Raw genomic sequence first — 18,165 nt, 5'->3', positions numbered from 1 at the left:
GCGTGAATGGAACTCACACCCTTTTGACTCAACATTGTCCATTACTTTGGTAAAGGACAAGAGTGAGTTACAAATGAATAGCAGTTGCCTTGATGAAACTAAAGGAAGCTTAAGGTGTGAGCAAGAGAGCCTTCTATTGGATAGAACACAGTGGGATAGAGCACAGAGTACTCTAACAATTATCTTATCACTAATATTTGGGGCTTGGTCTCCATTTTCTGGCTTTGTATATGCTGAAGAACATGCTCAGAAAAATCACAATTCAAAAAGCAAGGGCAGCCAATGAGGAAAATGTCCTTACTTTAACTGAGGCAATGCATTTGCTTATTATAAGTGAGATTTTCAGCCATCCATATCACTTTCTCATGGGATCTGAAAAGGATGAACTCATAGAGTTTTTATGAGAGATAAGGCAGGTGTCACTCTGCATTTGGATCTCACTGTAGAAAAAGGATGGCAAGAAAGAGCCTTCCCAGAGGCTTGTTCTGAGGTGAAACATTGAAGTTATAACAGTCCCTTTTAATTAGATAGAAAGAGGGGCACCATTGCTAGTGGCAGACATGGTGAAGACAGCTAGCTAAAGTAATAGTGTAGTAAATAAATGGCAAGACAAGAAGGGACAGGGGTTAAAGGGACAGAAGAGTAAAGAGTGTGGAGTCCAGGACTGTGAGGAGGCAGCGAGACCAAGGGGCCTTCACAGAGAAAGCCGTGTTTAAGTCTGTACTTGAAGGGACACTACATTCTGTTTGTAAGATGTTAGAAACTCATTTAGATACAGTTCCTTGGCTAGTGTGACTAATTGTCTTCACTGTGAATTCTGAGGAGATCACCAAAGAAGATAGTTCATGAGCATCTGAACATGTGGAACAACAAGTATGGAGGAAGGCCATGTGCTCTTTGCTGCCCTTTGCATTGAATACATTTATATGTCTGAAGTCAAAGATACAAAGTCAAACACAGTCTTTGGTTTGGCTTATGTCTGATCCCGGATGAGGATCATACCAGACTGAGACATCAGTTTAATTCGCATGTGTTTGTAGTAGAACAGCCGCTTATCCTAGCTATGAACCTGAAACTTGTGTTTCTGTTCTGTCATATAATTATATTGTAACATGACAAGATGAAATATGCCCTATGAGGTCTTCAGCTTCAGACATGAACCTCTGGCTTTTCTAAGGGTTCTGTTATCATGAGGAAGTCTGCACATACTGACTGAGTGGTTTTGGAATCTATGACTTAAGAGGATTGATAGCTAGGAATATTTCGCTTTGTTGTAAATTAGAGTATAGTGTGTGTGAAACCTTGAACCATTTTATTCTAGGATAGATGAAGAATTATCTACACTTTGCCCATGGGATGAAACTGTTGATGTGGAATGACCATTGTTTTAAGGAGACATTGTTGCCCTACATTCTGTGGATATCCCACCTGAACAGAATTCTGTGGTCATGCCATTTTGTCATGAAGTGATTATTGTATACTGTGCATTGTACAGCTGGTTCTTCTCATACCATTTACCATTCCTATTATCCAGGAATGGAATATTTCCTATGTGGGGCAATTGGTTCCAAATCCTCAGCTTTACATATTCTTATTTCACCTCTCTGAATTTCATAATTCATAGTTATAAATGGGGAAGAAGGGTGATTGTGCTTCAAAGCATGTTGAGTTTTTAAAATATTATCTTGAATTTAAGCAATTTAATGCTTAAATGAACACTAAGACACACACAATGAAAATAGCTATAAATTTTTTTCTATAACTGTAAATGATTATGAATAGTAAATTTGGCACCTTAAGACAATTGGACAATGGCAGTTACTGGTATCATTGTTACAACACCATACCATAGTTGGTTCAGTATTTAATATACTTTCACTTCTTTTCTTTCCTGGTAGGATGGAACCCACAGAACTATTCCTATCATGTTAGTAGGAAACAAAGCTGATCTTCGTGACGTTGCTTCTGAAGAGAAACAAAAGTGTATCTCAGCACATCTTGGAGAAAAACTGGCCATGGTAAGATTCAAGACTTGCCCAAAATGAAGCAATATTATGGTAGCTCATTATTCTCAGAATCAGGGCCAAACACTTCAGCCTTTGATGAACCTGTATTTTGATAAGACATTTGACCTTCCTATCAATAGATTTCTCTAATTCTGCTTAACAGTAATTAGGCACTCACATGAAGGATAGATGACCCCATCACTGTTTTCCTCGTGTTTGAATTTTGTAAAGATCAGGCAAAATGTTTCCCACTTTTGTTGATGGATGCTGCTGGCTGTGGGAATCTTTCTCTAGTACAGGAATCCTGTTGAAAACAAAGTTATTTTTAGAAGATATGATCGGCTGTAGAGAGTTGTCTTCCCAGTGATAGGAGTGTAGCTGTACCTTTGCTGATGGAAAGCAATGTGAAGGCTTGGTTCTTTTCTCTAAGAATTGTGCTTAGTAGGAATTATCTAAAATTTTTTGTACCTCTGGATTTGTACAGAGAATGAGGTACACTCCTACTCTGAATGCTAATGTATGCATGTTATCCTGTTACTGCTATCATTGTTGAAAGATTTGTGCTCTTGACTCTTCTGTACCATAGTAGGAAGTTGTGTAATAGAACCAAACAAGGTTGCCTGATGAGTATGTGGTGAAGATATTCACTTCTGTATCAAAACAAAGAGGCCATAGGGGCAAATAGTTATGAGAAGGTAAAGGTAAATGAAAGCTAAATGTGACATACATAAAAACTAGTCACAGAAGATCAATACTATGGGCAACACTTCATTACAGACTCTCTCTCTCTCTCTCTCTCTCTCTCTCTCTCTCTCTCTCTCTCTCTCTCACACACACACACACACACACACACACACACACTCACACACCTGAACAAATCAAAGCTCACACTACTCCACTATTCTGAATTGCATTATATCGGAGTCTTCTTTCACTGAGTGTGTGTGTGTGTGTGTGTGTGTGTGTGTGTGTGTGTGTTTGTGTGTAGGTGACAGTCTGGAAACAGTTATCATCTTGTGTAGCTGACTGCTCTGGAGCCAGTTCTCAGCATGTGTAGTTGACTGTGTTGGAGAGAGTCATCACATTATGTGTTTACTAGAGTGGAATTACCCTACATTGTATATGTAGTCCAGTGTGTTGGAGACTGTCCTTACCCTGTGTAGTTAGTTCACTGTGTTGGAGTCAGCCTTTACTATGTGTAATCCAGTGTGTTGGGGATAATTGCCATACAGTGTAGTTCACTTTTTGGTGGAAGTTATGCTGTTTATCACACTATGTTGGAGACAGGCCTCACCCATATTTATTTCATTGTATTGGCATAGACCTAACCTTGTGTAGTTCACTATGTTAAGAAACAGTCCTGACTAAGTGTTGTTCACTGTATTAGAGATTCTTGTTGGTCTGTGTAGTTCACTATGTTGGAAACAGTTATCACTTCTGTGTATTTTACTGTGCTGCAGATAGTTCCTTGTGAATTACATTGTGCTGGATACAGTTATAACCTTGTGTATGATACCATGTTAGACAGATTCGTCACACTGTATAGCTCAGTGTGTTAGACCCAGTCCTCACCTCAATGTGATAGAGGCAGTCCTTACCCGGAGTAGCTTGACTGTGCTGAGAAATTCCTCTCCCTGTGTTGTATACCATGTTGGAAACAGTCCTCATGCCTATGTAGTTCATTGCTTTGGATAAAACCTGTACTCCTGTATACTTCACTGTGCTGAATACAATCTTTAACCATATGTCTTATACTTTGTTGTTGATAGTTTTCACCTCGAGTCATTCACTGTGTTGCACATAGTCCTCACATTGTGTAGGTGGCTGTTTTAGGAACAGTTCATACATGTGCACTTCACTGAGTTCAGTCATCCTCTCCTCTACAGTTCCTTATGTTTGAGAAAGTACTTTTCATCTATGTAGTTCATTGTGTTGGAGAAGCTCTTTATTCTGTGTCATTAGCAGTTTTGGACACAGATCTTACTCTATGTACTTCACTCTACTGGAGACATTTCTCATCTTGTTTATTGCACTTGTTGGAAACAGCCCTCATCTATGAGACAGTCCTCTACCTGCATTCTTTACTCTCAGGAGCAGTCTTTCAATCTACAAAGTTTATTCCTTTTGTTCTTCAATGTGATCTTACATCTTTGGTTCACACACCAGGTGTTTTTCACTTCTCCTTTTTCAGACCTGGGATCTAGGCTTGGCATCTGCTAGCTCCAGTCTGAGTTTTCAACTTGATCCCTTATTCATCCTCTTAATCCTATCATCCTCCAGATTTACTTTACTTCTTCCTGTCACCCCTGTCGTATATAACCATCACCCATGCAGTTTCTACTGCATGTGCATTTGTGAATTGTATAGATTTTTTCTGTCAGTTTGCTTATATAAACCTGGTGAATCTTTTCTTATTGCCAGCATTTCTCTCTAGGTGCTACAGAGTAAATCTTTCCCTTGAATTTTGTGTTAATATTGAATCCTCACCCAAGGCTGTTGTATCTCTAACTGCCCTTTATTAAAAGAATTTGTCTTGATCTTGGTTTACAATAGCATACGAAAATAACTGTTGGGATTGTTTCAAGTACAAAATCCTGTGAGGTTTTATGACAGGAAGACCTGATAGACACTTTTCAAAAATTAGAAACAACTTAACGATGACCAAAGAATCAAACCAAAAGTAGTTTAAGTGAGATAAGGGCAAGTTAGCTATTAGAAGGGCAGGCGGGAGTGTCCTGAGATCAGTAGGGATTTAGGCCCCAAGAGAGGAGATTTATGAGCTAAAGAATATGATCTAAGGTAAAACTGGAAGATTATCTCAACTCAAGCAGTGTCCTGTTGCACTTGAATATTATCTAAGCACCTTCTCAGAAGCAAAGGGGAGGGGGATAGGGTGAAGAACTCGGGGAAGGAGGACCCAGAAGGGGGCAGCATTTGTAAATAGATAAAAATAATTTAATAAGAAAAGAGAGTCATTTAAAAGTTATAAGCAGAGGAGTAACATAAGCAACTATACCTCGGCAACCACTGGGAGTTGTCTATGGATGGAAACATTCACTTCAGCAACGTAGGAGCTCTGGTAGGAGAGGCTGAGAGTATGAAGGAGGAAGCCTTAGCCAGTGCACCAAAGAGACACATTCTTTTCCTCCTCATTGAGACCAGATACTGCTATGTAGTCAAGGCAATCCTAGTAGTTAAAACTGATCTAATACTGCACTCTTTTGATATTTATGTAATTCCTGAATGGCTACCTTAAACTGTCATTTTCAATTGTCTCAAATTATTTGAAGGAAATATATGTGCTTGACTACTATAAAGAAACATCCTCAAAATGAAATTTTGTTTTGTTTTTAATATAAAATAGAAATCTTTTGATTAGGAAGTATTCCTAGAGTTACTATGTGTAGACTTTTTGTTTGTCTTTTGCTTGTTTGTTTGTAAGACGGTCTTACATATCAGGTTGAATTTGAATGAATATCTGCTTCTACCTTTCTAGTACTGGTATTCTAGGCATGTTCTACTACATGTCAGAGTGGTCTTGTGTTGTTTGTTTATGCGTCTTAAAACTCTGGGGCTTACTTTTCTTAGCTGTTAATTTTAGCATTTTTGATAGAAACACACACACATTTACTGTCATTTTTTCAAAATAAGTTATTTTTCTGTGTAGCACTGACAGTCTTGAAACTCTATCTGAAGACCAGAGTAGCCTTGAAATCCTAGATCAGGCTGCCTTTGCCTCCCAAGTGCTGGTAGTTAAGGTGTATGCCACCATGCTTGGCTTAAAAATGATTTTAGTGAAATAACAAGTTTCAGAAAATTTTATCAACCTTCACTGGATTGTGTATGCTTCTTTTCTACAGACATATGGGGCATTATTCTGTGAAACAAGTGCCAAAGATGGCTCCAATGTGGTGGAAGCTGTTCTCCATCTTGCACGGTAAAGTTTGCTTGTATTTAGAAATCGCAGTACAAATCAAATTTTCACTTACTGAATGGATATGTCAAATTCCTTCATTATAGCACTCAGTTAAAATATCTGCTGCCAAACATAGCTCTATCAGTCATCGTAAGGAAAGCAGTACGTGTGTCTATTATAAAATCTAATAATTTGGCATGTTCATTGTGAACATTGTCTAAATATTTTCCTACCAAACAAATGAGATGATGAGATATAGTTGCAGTATTTTTAAACTTTCCCCAAAATAGCGCCAAGAAAGGTAATAATTGACTAATAGAATCATCTCTTGAAACCAAAATATAAACACAACAGTAATAACAATGGTTATTAATCTAATTAACTATATATTAGAACATTTTGCTGATCAAATAGGGTATAGAAGATCAAAGTCTCAAATTGCTTATCATACTAGTTGGAATCATTGTCTCAATTGTTCACTTTGTAATTATTAGAAGACGGCAGTCATGTGGAGAATGTGTAGCATTTTGGCATGTGGATTAGAGTAAAAATCATCATTAGAAGGCTTGTATATGTGGATGTCAGTTCTTCAGATGTTCTTAGATATGACAGTACTATTTCCCTGATATATTGTTTTTGTTTAGTGTGGGTCCTAGTTAAGTTTTTGTCAGCTTGACATAAGCTATTGCTATTTGAGAAGAGGAAACCTTAATGGAGACAAGACTCCCACCAGATTGATCTGTGGGCAAAACTCTGGGGCATTTCCTTCATTAATAATTGACTTGGTACCCATATGTGTGCTGCCACCTCAGGGCATTTGGTCCTGGGTTATATAAGAGAGCAGGCTGAGCAAGCCATGAAAAGAAAGCCAATAAGCAACATTCCTCCATTGCATCTGCTTTTGTTTCTGCCTACAGGTTCTGTTCTGAATCCCATGATGATCTGGAGTGTGTGGAACTATAAGCTAAAATAAATTCTTTTCCCCCCACATTCCATTTGGTAATTGTGTCATAGCAATTGAAACCTCTACTAAGAGAAATTTGTGCCAAAGAGTTGATTGTTGCTGGAATAGACTTGACCATATTGTTTTGTGAAGGACTGTGAAAAAGAATGGAAAAAGCGTTTGATCCTAAAACCTTAATGGACATTTTTATAAGCGCTTGGAAGGCAAAGTGGAGGGTAATTCAGATGATAGGAGCTAGACTGTAATGTTTCAGAGGGAATTTTCAGAGTTCTAAGACTCCATCATGACTGTTCATGTGATATTTTGAATGGAGAATATGTAATTCTGGTCAGCTGGAGCTGTGTTTAAGAAGAGACCAGAAGCACTACAATGAAACCTTTTCCTTTTAGGGACTATCAATATTTGTCATCTTGAGCTCACACATTAGTGGTGACTGATAAAAGACTAGTATTAAGTAAAATCTTCTGGGTCCACACATAGAATCTCTAGTCTGCAGTCAGGGGAGGCTGTATTTTATGCTGACACCCAAGCTTGGTTATGTCTCTTAGGAGGTACTTGTTCTTAAGGCATGAGAGGGTCATGGAGAGGAGTTGAGGTTTGGTATTATGAGAAGCCAAGTGAGGTTATTGGTGAAGGTGCAGCCTCAGTTGCAGTCGAAACCCAGAGGTTGATAGGGTCCTAGAAACTCAGTACCATGTAGCAGGGTCAGAGTCCCTGAAGAAAGCCAAGGAGAGTCTGTTAGTGAAAATGTAGCCCAGTTGCTGCAGAGATGCCAGTACCACGGGAGTGACCATCAAAAGCAGAAGCAGCTTCAACACATAGCTGGCCTCAGTCTATGAGCCATGCCATGTGTCTACCCCATGGAATGGGAACTCCACATTGAGAGACACTGGCATTTCAGAGAGACTGGATACTTTTGAAATACTTTGAATTTTGAAATATGTGCTAAAGAGGCTTAGTTTTAAAAGTGTCTGAGTTTAAAGACTTTAGAATTTTAAAAGTTGGAATGTTTTATACTATTATACTAGTATTGAGATTTGGGGGATGAATAAGAAAAGAAAGGTTATAATTTAGTAGTGTGTTTGTGTTTAAGTAGACAAGGAGGCAACTGTCCTGCGTAGGCTGCTTTTGTTTTGTTTTGTCAACTTGACCAAAAAAAAAAAAAAAAAAAAAAAAAAACCTCTGGAAGAGAAGAGCATAATCAAAACGCCTGGTAAGCAAGCATGTGGAGCATTGTCTTGATTGGTGACTGAAGTGGGAGCGCACAGCCTACTGTGTGTGGTGCCAATCCTGGACAAGTGGTTCCAGGGTGGATAAGAGAGTAGGTTGAGAAAACCCTAGGAAGCAAGCCCGTAAGCAGTGTTTCTCCATGGCTCCTGCTTCAGTTCTTGCCTCCAGGTTCCTCCCCTGGTTTCCTTGGATCGCGGACTATGGTGTGGAATTGTAAGCTAAAATTTCAAGTTACTCTTGGTCATTATGTTTTATAACAGCAATAGAAATTCTACAACACTCTGCCTCTTATGGAAACCTGACTCCTTGCTGTAATAAGGGAATTATGTATCAACCAAACCCAAAAATCTCACAAAATCTAAATAAGGACAGTAATATCTAATTACAGACAAGTACATAGTTTTCTGCATGCAGTTCTTTTTCTGGTCGTTTTTAACTTGTGTAAGAGTCATTAGTGTTGAAACTGCCCTTCTGGTTTTTCTTGCTATGTTTTAATTAGTGACTGGGGCTTATAGCACCTTTTAAGTCATACTCCTATCAACCAAATGCTTGGAGTGTGGTCTTGGAAAAGATGATTACCCTGACTTAAAAAAAACAAAACAAAACAAAACATAAGAAACAGGCTTCAGGTCTTCTGGAGGTCCAAGGAACATCTGTTTGTGGGAAAGAACAGAAGGTGCCCTGGTATCATTGAATAATTTTGGCATTAGCAACAGTCCAAGGACTCCCACCTCAGCCAATGGAGACACCTGCTTAAAGCAAAACAGCACTGACATTACATATAACCTGGAATAGGGATATTTAAGTACAGTCTCTGAACATGTGGATTTTTGTTTTGTTTTGTTTTGGCCAGAGCTAATGTTACATGTGGTAGATAGCAGCCATTTCCATACTTTTATCTATTAAGTTACTGAGGACTGTGTGCTTTGATACCACTGGGAGCAGAAACTCTTTTGTCTAAACAAAATACATACAGTGAAGAGGGGAAGTTCAACAAAATAGTGTTTGTGTTTAAGTTTTTGCAGGTAGTAGGTTTTAACTTTTTTAAATGATAGTCTTTATGTTGATGCCTGGGTAGAGTAGATGCAGCTTCTGGGGCACATATAGGTAGGAAAGAACCCACCGATCTTAAAGAATTTCTGGGCCAAGGCTTAATAAGAGTTGGCATTGTCTTTACACTTAGTTTCAACACTTGTGAGTGTTGTTATGATGATCAAAGCATTTTTAATTTTGGAGCATTTCAGAGTAGGTTGCTTTTGATTTTTAAAATTAGGGATCCTTATCTAGTAAATGTAAGTAACGTTCTCAAACAAACAAAACACTTCTGGCACAAGCATGCAGAGAAGAAATACAACCTGTATATAGCAACAAGCTGCTGCCTACATACTGCAAGGGAATAGTAAAGTGAGCCTCAAAAGATCAGTTTTTAAAAATCTTTTACTATCATCATTTATTATGTGTCATGCATGCATGTATATATTTATTATCATCATTTACTATGTGTCATGCATGCATGTATGTGTGTGTGTGTGTGTGTGTGTGTGTGTGTGTGTGTGTGTGTGTGTGTGTATGCTTTTTCCTCTGAACCTATCACTGGCTTTCAACATCTTTTCTTATATGGAACACTGTGTAGTCCTGGTGTTCTGCTGTCATCCACACATCCCTGTTTTACTGTAAACATCTTTAGTCTGTAAAATGAAAACAAGGACTGGATATGATAGTCTCAAAGGCCCTTCCAGTGTTAGAAGTCTACATGTCTCTGTATAATAACCTGCATTCTACTAAACAGTGAAGTAACCGGTGCTTAGTTGTCTTGTAAGGCCACAGTAAATCACATGGATAAAGTATCTTAATCACATCCAAGCTATAGGCCAAAGTTGTTTTTATTTAGTGAAGATGGAAAGGCCGTTGCTGTTTGTCAGTTCCTATGTGAGCTGCAATGTAGTTTAGACACCATATTTACTTACTTAGAACAACTAGTGTGCAAGGCTGGAAAAATTGTTCATTGGTTAGGAACATTTGCTGCTCTTTCAGAGGACCTGGCTTCAGGTATTGGTATCCATATGGTGTTTTACAACTATTGATAACTCTACTTCTAGGGAATCTGATGGCCTTTTCTGGTCTCCACTGGTACCAGGCACATGGGTACACAAACATATGCAGGCAAAACACTTATTACAGAAATGTCTTTAAAAACAACTTGTGGGAAAAGACATTTTGATGGAAAGGTTATCTCAATCATGTGACAGTCACATCATAAATGATTTTGTACACTTTTAGGTTATTACAACAGATGACTTCTTATGAGTCACCTACTGGGGTTTTTCATTGCCAAGTTTTATTGTATTATGACCTAGCTTGGACTTCCAGTTTTATTATCAGTGTGTCCTCAACATAGCATATACCTGCCTTCTTTTTTGCAGATTTAAACTGCATACCAGCTTATCTTCAATCAGATAATTTTTTAAAAGTATTTTTTACAGTTAGTTCTGTCTTATTACTTTAAGTCTCAGTTAATTGCTAGTTCTTTTTTTCTGTTATTGGATATTTCCTTTATTTACATTTTAAATGCTATCCCCTTCCCTGGTTCCACCTTCAGAACTGTCCTATCCCATCCTCCTCCCTCTGCTTATATGAGGGTGCCCCCACCCACCCACATCCGCCTCCCTGCCCTGGCATTCCACTGCACTGGGGCATGGAGCCTTCACAGGACCAAGGGCCTCTCCTCCCATTGATGCCTGATAAAGCCATCCTCTGCTACATATAAGGCTGGGCCATGGATCCCTCTTTGTGTACTCTTTGGTTGGTGGTTTAGTCCCTGAGAGCTCTGGGGTGTCTTTTTGGTTGATATTGTTCTTCCTCTATGGGGTTGCAAACCTCTCCAGCTCCTCCAGTCCTTTCTCTAACTCCTCCATTGGGGCTTCATGCTTAGTCCACCTCTGTATTGAAGACCAGCTTTGTTTAACATTATATGTAATAAAATTAAATATATAACTTGGAGCCATAATACAGAGCTGCAGTTAAAGACTAGTCATGCAGCAGGTGGATCTTGACTTGGCTTGGCTGCCAGAGAACTGTTGATTGGTTGGTGTTTGTATGTCTGCTGAAACTATCCTTAGCTCTCTCCTGCTCTTGAATTGGGTTGAGTGTTACAATTTCCTACTTGGAGGCAAATGCTTGTGCTCAGATTTCCTCCATCATCCAATCACTCTACATTCTTTAATCACTGTACATGTGTTCATTTGGCTGCCTGAGTTTGCTTTTCAGTTGTTTTTCTTGAAGAGCTGGCCTGGACTTTGTGTAGACTGTACATGCTTTCCACCACTGACATATACCCTAGCCCAGAATATTCTTTATAATGAGAATTGCACTTTCTGGTTTGGCTCTTAGTCCCCACCTTGCACTTTCTGTAAAGTATAAAGTCCAGGCTGCTCCAATGTGGCTAATGATCCGCATAGCCTTGCTTCACCTACTTCTCTACTTTTTGTTTTTTGATTTTTTTTTTAATTGAGTAATAATTTGGAGGCATGGCAAACTTTGTGTCTAGTAATATCCAAGTTCTTTTAGGCCTTGCTTAGCCTTTGTGAATGCTGTTTCTGAGTCTTGGATTCCCCTGCTGAAATGACAGCAGATGAACATCACTTCTTTTTTTTAATTATTAATTTAATATTTTTAGAGAATATCATACCTGAATTCTATATTTACCTTATTTCTGTCATTTCATATCCTGGTTTCAACTCCTTTTATGTCCTCCTGACTCCCTTTCAAATCTATGACTTCCTCAGCTATTTTTTACACATGCACTTGTACATGGGGACTCACACATAGACATACACACACACACACACACACACACACACACACACACACATACACGCACGCACATGCATGCATGCACACATCTCTACTGAGCCACCTTACTGTTATTTATTTGTAGATATATTTAGAATTGGCCACTTTGGGTTGAATAAGTTATAATAGACCTCGAGATGAAGATCTACAGACAACCCAGGGCTTCTGAGACAGAGGAAACCTCGATTTGTTTAAGAGGTTGTCTTAGTTAATTTTCTGTCGCTGTGATAAAGCACCATAACAAAGGTGTTTCATAGAAGGAAGAGATTTGGGTCCATTATCATCACAGCAGAAATGTATAGCAGCAGTCAGGCATGGAGACAGGAGATGGAAACAGAGCTGAGGAAGCCCTTGGATTAGGTAGATATATCTCTTTAGATATATCTAAAACGATAAATCTTAAACAGGAAGCAGAGAGCAAAACAGGTTTTGAAACTTCAAAGTCTGTTCTGAGTGATATCCTCCATCAAGGTCAAAGCTCTGTTCCAACCCCAGTCTACCAACTAGGAACCAACTCTTCAAATACTTGAGAATATGGGGGACATTTAATTAGAACAATCACAGACGTTCTTCCATTGTCAGCTTACCCCAGCAGCACCTTGGTCCCAACAAGACATTGTACATAAGTATTAGATATATACTTCTGACCATGCAATTATTTATCTAGATATCTATCTCTTCCTCGGAGCTTTGAAGCTGACAGCCTATAATTTCAGCACAGATGGAACATGGTTTTATGATAGAATGACCAAGGCTTTGCATTTGGAAACTGTGTCAATTTTCTATTGGCACTGTAATTAATGTCCGTGGGTAAGTTAGCAAGCAGCTTCTTTTTGTTGTAACCGTTTTCTTCATTTCCCAGGGAAGTGAAGAAAAGGACAGAGGATGACGACAGCAGATCTATCACCAGTCTGGCTGGGTCTACTTCTAGAAAGTCACTACAGATGAAGAACTGTTGCAATGGCTAAAGCCCAGCTGTCCTGGGTTCACAAAGTCCATGCTTCCAGATTACTGACTGTGGGACCCTGGCTCTCCATGAAGTAGTGCATAATATGACACTGACCTCTGAAGAATCACAACCTGGCTAATCATAGCTCTTCCCTGTTCTCAGCAACCTGAAGCTTGCTTTGTTCTATCTCAGTGAGCTATTTGGGATGTCTGGCCCTATAGATCACTAAGAGAAAAATGTGTTAATGTTTTTAATATGATATAGTAAAATAAAATAACATTTCTCAGATCAAAGCTATTGAGGAACCACTTATAAAACTGCTTTATAAGAAAACCTGTAGTTTGTAGTTATCCTATGACAGTGTTTACTTAAAGTTTTGGACAAAAGAGTATAATACTTTGTATTATGGAAGTCAGTGGTTTAAAACAGAGAATTAGGCAACTGGCAGTATATTATATATTACAGTTTTAAACCATGGCTGGTAAAAGATAGCATGAATGTTTTCATTTGGCACCTCAGCTCTGCCCTTACCTAGCCTGAAAACATAGTGCCTGTCCAGGCCACATTACAGTGTTCCCCTCTGTAAAACAAGGAAGTTGCTCTCTAGGGCCTTTCAGATTCTGTAGCATCTTAAGAAACAGGAAGGGCGCAGTGGTCCATAGTCATAAAGGACCACTGTGAAGTCTACCTTTTGATATTGAGGAATTGGTTTTTCAAATTTCTGAAGGAAGAATAGAATTTATTTGAGAAAATGGAACTATTTTAGACTCCAGTGAAAATAAAAACTACTTTTCATGAAAAAAGAAGGTAAGCTTGAGAAATGTATGTAACAAAAAATAAAATTTCAAGAGAACTTGTGAGGTCTGTGGCTTAAATCATAAGTAAAAATTTTAGTAAAGATGTGTATAACGCATACTACTGAAAGAACTATGCCACCAAAATGTATCTCACATAATGACTGCTAGAGGCTGGGGGAAGAAGGGAGTTGGCACTAGTGGTCAGGGGTCATGTGCCTTCTTAGGAGGATGGCCACAGCCTCATGGAATCAGCCTGGCAGTAGTCATGGTAAAAGACACCAAACTCAGTATTTGAAAAGGATAAGTGTTATGAATGTGAATTGTGTTTCATGGAAAATATAATGGTAACTAATGTAACAATACTTTGCCAAATGAATATATTGTCACTATTTCACCCTGTCCTGTGGTTTAACATATTATCTGTAGCATACTGCCAGTCCCTCAGCGCCTAACTTCAAGCATTAACTTCCTCCTTGATGAACAATGCAAGATTGTTATTATGCATAGCTTTGGAATGTGCTGCATTTAAAAGAGGACCAGCCTTTTAAAACTTTGAGTCTGTCCTTTAGATAGTGTCTAAAGGACACTATCCTTACTAGTGTGACTGCTCCTCACTGATTTGGTTTTTCTACTGGAACCTGCAGTGCCTCCTGACCAAAATGTCTTCCAAGAGCCAGAGGCTTCACTCTCTGACTCAGGATGGGCCAACAAATACATGTTTCTAGTGTCATGAGCCAATTAGATTATTCTTGATAAGAGACTCAAATATCTTGGTTCATATAAATCTAGGCTTTGAATAGCTTACCCAGAACATAAATAATCGCTGTTACTTACGTAAGTCGTATAGTATATATTCAAGAATTCTTTTTGTTGAGCTAAAGTGGTTGCTTGGGCTAGTGAGGTGTCTCAGGAAGTGCAAGTACTTGTTGCACAAGCTTGCCAACTCCAGATTGGTGCCTGGCCCCACAGTGGAAGGGCAGAACTGACTCTTGAAATTGGTTCTCTGACCTTCACATGTGTATTCTAGTGAACAAATGGTATGTCCACACACATACATAGAGTAGTAGTTATTTTTTTAAATAACACTTCCTTTAAACAACCCCTTCTGTGCTTTTGATGTTTGTCATTAAACTTTAAATTGTTTGAGCTTCATTATATTTTTTTTTATAAATGATACATTCATACACAAAAGTCACATACCTTATCCCTATGGAAAGACTCTAGGGTTTTAACAAGAAAATTGAATCTTCAGTAACTACATATGAATTGCTATTTTGTGGTTAATGGTTCCAGCTTCAGCTGAAAGGTTACTGATTAAAAAGAATACATTGATTGTGAGAAATGGCCAGAGAACTTGACACACAGGTTGAGGTGGTTGTCATTTTGTAATATGTGTCACAGTTAGAAGTTTGCCATTAGTCTAGACAAGGCTGAGTCTTATACATTGATGGATTGCACTCACTGAACAGACTCTGTTTGCATGCATGCTAGCCTGTTGTCTTTACTTATTTCCCCCAAAGTCCTTTTGTCTTCTATTCTCTGTACCCAAGGGTGTATTATTAATGTACATGTTCTGCCTGGGGTTTTGCCTCTAGTTGAAGGGCCAGAACAGCTGTGTTTACGAGAAAGTTGTCTAGGTGACATGACCAACAAGCTGACATGCTTAGTGATCTGAATATAAAATATTCAAATTAAAGACTACTATCTCTATTTAACCAACTTGTTTAAGGAAAAGCTAATTCAAACTATTTTCATCTGATTTGTTGGGATACTCTGTTTTGATTTCTCAAAAGTGTTCTCAAATTTAAATTATATTTTAAGTAAAGACAAAATAATGCTTTCAGCTTAAGCTTACTTAGATATGTTCACACATTTCTCGCAAGTAACATATTTTGTGTTCATTTTTCCTTAGGCAACTTTTAAAAACCCAATGATGCTATATCCTCTTTTTAAATACTCTCTAACACATTGGATAATGTATTAATTATCAAAAATAATGTTGGAGAAGCAAGCATTTTTTTCACTGTTAACTTCTAGGCCTGTTAATTTTTATAATTTATTTTTCTTCTTGCTGCTTTATACCATGTTGTATGACATTTAACTATTTAATACTAAGTGTGATTTGAATAAGTAAAACCGTCCTTCCCCCTCTAAAATTAAAATTGAGGATAAGGGTAAAGACTTATTTTCATATTTATATGGTGGTTAGACTCAGAATATTGTTTTTGTAGGTTTTTGTTGTATATATGTGTAAGAAATTCAGTATGTATATGATAGGTAGGCAACTGGGAACTGAGTCACTGTTATATACATGATTTTGATTTATATGGTTTGCATTTTTCACAGTTTAAGTTGTATTTCATCCTAGTGTTTATATATTTTCAAACAATTGAAATACCATCAAATATAATTGCATAACAATGAAAATATCCAAAAGGAGCTACAGAATCTGTGCCTTAAAAATACAATAAAGTGCTCTTCTTTTGGTCCCTGCGCAGTTTCTTGAGCTTTCCTGTGGGTGTTGTGCAGGTGCTGATTCCACAGTGCTCCTTCAGCACTTGTCTTTTCTGGTCATGCCATTCTAGCAGTGGGAGAAAAGGATGAATGAATGTATGCATTAGGTACCTCAGCACAGGGCAGCTCACTGAGGAAACTGGAAGACCAATAGTAGGACTTTTTAAATAACATTGCTGGATATGCTATAGCCATTCTTAGCTTTTTTTTCTTTTTACCAGTACCCCCCAGAACTGTGTCTCCAGTTGCATATGTCGCAGAGGATGGCCTAGGCGGCCGTCAATGGTAGGAGAGGCCCTTGGTCTTGCGAAGATCATATGCCCCAGTACAGGGGAATTCCAGGGCCAGGAATTGGGAGTGGGTGGGTTGGGGAGCAGGGTGGAGGAAGAGTATAGGGGACTTTAGGGATCACATTTGAAATGTAAATGAAGAAAATATCTATTAAAATTTTTTAAAAAGGAATTTCATATATTGCACTATACTTACTTACACCTTGGCTTCATCTCTCTTCTTTTTCCATGTCCTTTCTGCTTTATGACAAGTTTCCCGAATTCTTTTACTGTAATTATTTTTACACATGCGCGCGCACACACACACACAAACACACACACACACACACACACACACACACACACACACACTCCTGCTGAATCTGTGCAGTATTGCTTCTCTGTAAACACATTTTTAGGGATGAACAGTTGATATTGCCTAACCTTTCAGGATACTTATTCATTAAAAAATGACATGTCTTGCCGGGCAGTGGTGGTGCATGCCTTTAATCCCAGCATTTGGGAGGCAGAGGCAGGCAGATTTCTGAGTTCAAGGCCAGCCTGGTCTATAGAGGGAGTTCCAGGACAGCCAGAGAAACCCTGTGTCAAAAAAACCAAAAACCAAAAAAAAAAACCAACATGTCTTAATGGCCAGTTATGGGCTCTGCAGTCAGCTTGCTTGGCCTCATACTCTAGTAGAGTAACTGCAATGAACAGGGCATCTAAATGCCAGAGTTGGTGGGGTTTTTTGTTTGTTTGTTTTGCTTTGTTTTTTTTTTTAATCAGTGAGATAAGCATGACAGCAGACACTTCACATGGGGTTTTCATGAGAACTAAATGAATTTATGTCTGTAATGGTTTGGAATTGTTCCTGGTGCATTGATCTCCCTCAGTTAGAAACTTTAAGCATCATTGCTTATTCTGCTTTAGGACAAGAGGTTCTGCAGCAGCAAATAATTAAACTTGTAAGTTTTCTGGATGGCTTGGGAAATGAAGCATATAGAAGAATATCTCTTCTATAATTGATTGTCTCTTGCATGCATTCTTGTTGTTTCAAATGACTCAAATTTGGGGTATTGTGTACTATAGGATATGATAGAAGGAGTAGTTGAAGAGGAGGAAATGATTAGAGGAAAGTGAAGGTTTGAAAATCAGAATAGAATCAAGACTGAGGTCAGATTGTCACTAACCAGTGACTGGTAGAACCAGTAGTGAAGGGATGAAAAAAATGAGGACACTTTGGCTGAGATCTCAAACTCTAAGTCAGTAAAAGCACTGGTACATAATAGGCTTTACTAAGTAGAAAGTAACCTTTATGTTTATACTACATGAGATAGTCAAAATTTCACAGAGGAGTAAATTCTCAGGTAAGTATATCATTCACAAGCTTTGAAATAATAATTTTCATTTCAGATTTTTATTTTAAGCTGTATTTTCCTATCAGAAAGTAGAAAGGGAGTAAGAAATAATTGTAATTTTAGGGTAAAAATCTTCCATGGGCAAAATTCTAGGAATACCATTGTTTATTTTTCTACAGAATTTTTCTTTTATGTATCAGGTTTATTTTTGAATTTGTTTCATAATTTTCTAAAGAGTGATAATGTAAGTAAAAGTTTTTTAACTGTGACTTCTCTGATGGTCCATTAGTCACATTGATAGGGAACAAAA

The 18,165-nt window shown here is 38.2% G+C and overlaps 1 protein-coding gene across 1 annotated transcript in view; it reads left to right on the top strand.

The window, feature by feature from the left end:
- Rasef (RAS and EF-hand domain containing) overlaps window positions 1–16,201 on the top strand; it is a 71,240-nt gene extending 55,039 nt beyond the window's left edge. Inside the window, exons 15-18 of the mRNA XM_021200862.2 lie at window positions 1,899–2,018; window positions 5,867–5,943; window positions 12,831–13,599; window positions 13,779–16,201. Of these exons, the coding sequence (XP_021056521.1) occupies window positions 1,899–2,018; window positions 5,867–5,943; window positions 12,831–12,936 (303 nt within the window). The 3' untranslated portion in view covers window positions 12,937–13,599; window positions 13,779–16,201. The remainder of the gene's footprint in view (window positions 1–1,898; window positions 2,019–5,866; window positions 5,944–12,830; window positions 13,600–13,778) is intronic.
- Window positions 16,202–18,165: the final 1,964 nt, after the last annotated feature.

The sequence above is a fragment of the Mus pahari genome, chromosome 6 (assembly GCF_900095145.1).
Source record: "Mus pahari chromosome 6, PAHARI_EIJ_v1.1, whole genome shotgun sequence".
Taxonomy (NCBI): domain Eukaryota; kingdom Metazoa; phylum Chordata; class Mammalia; order Rodentia; family Muridae; genus Mus; species Mus pahari.
This window is presented reverse-complemented; position numbering and strand designations above follow the sequence as displayed.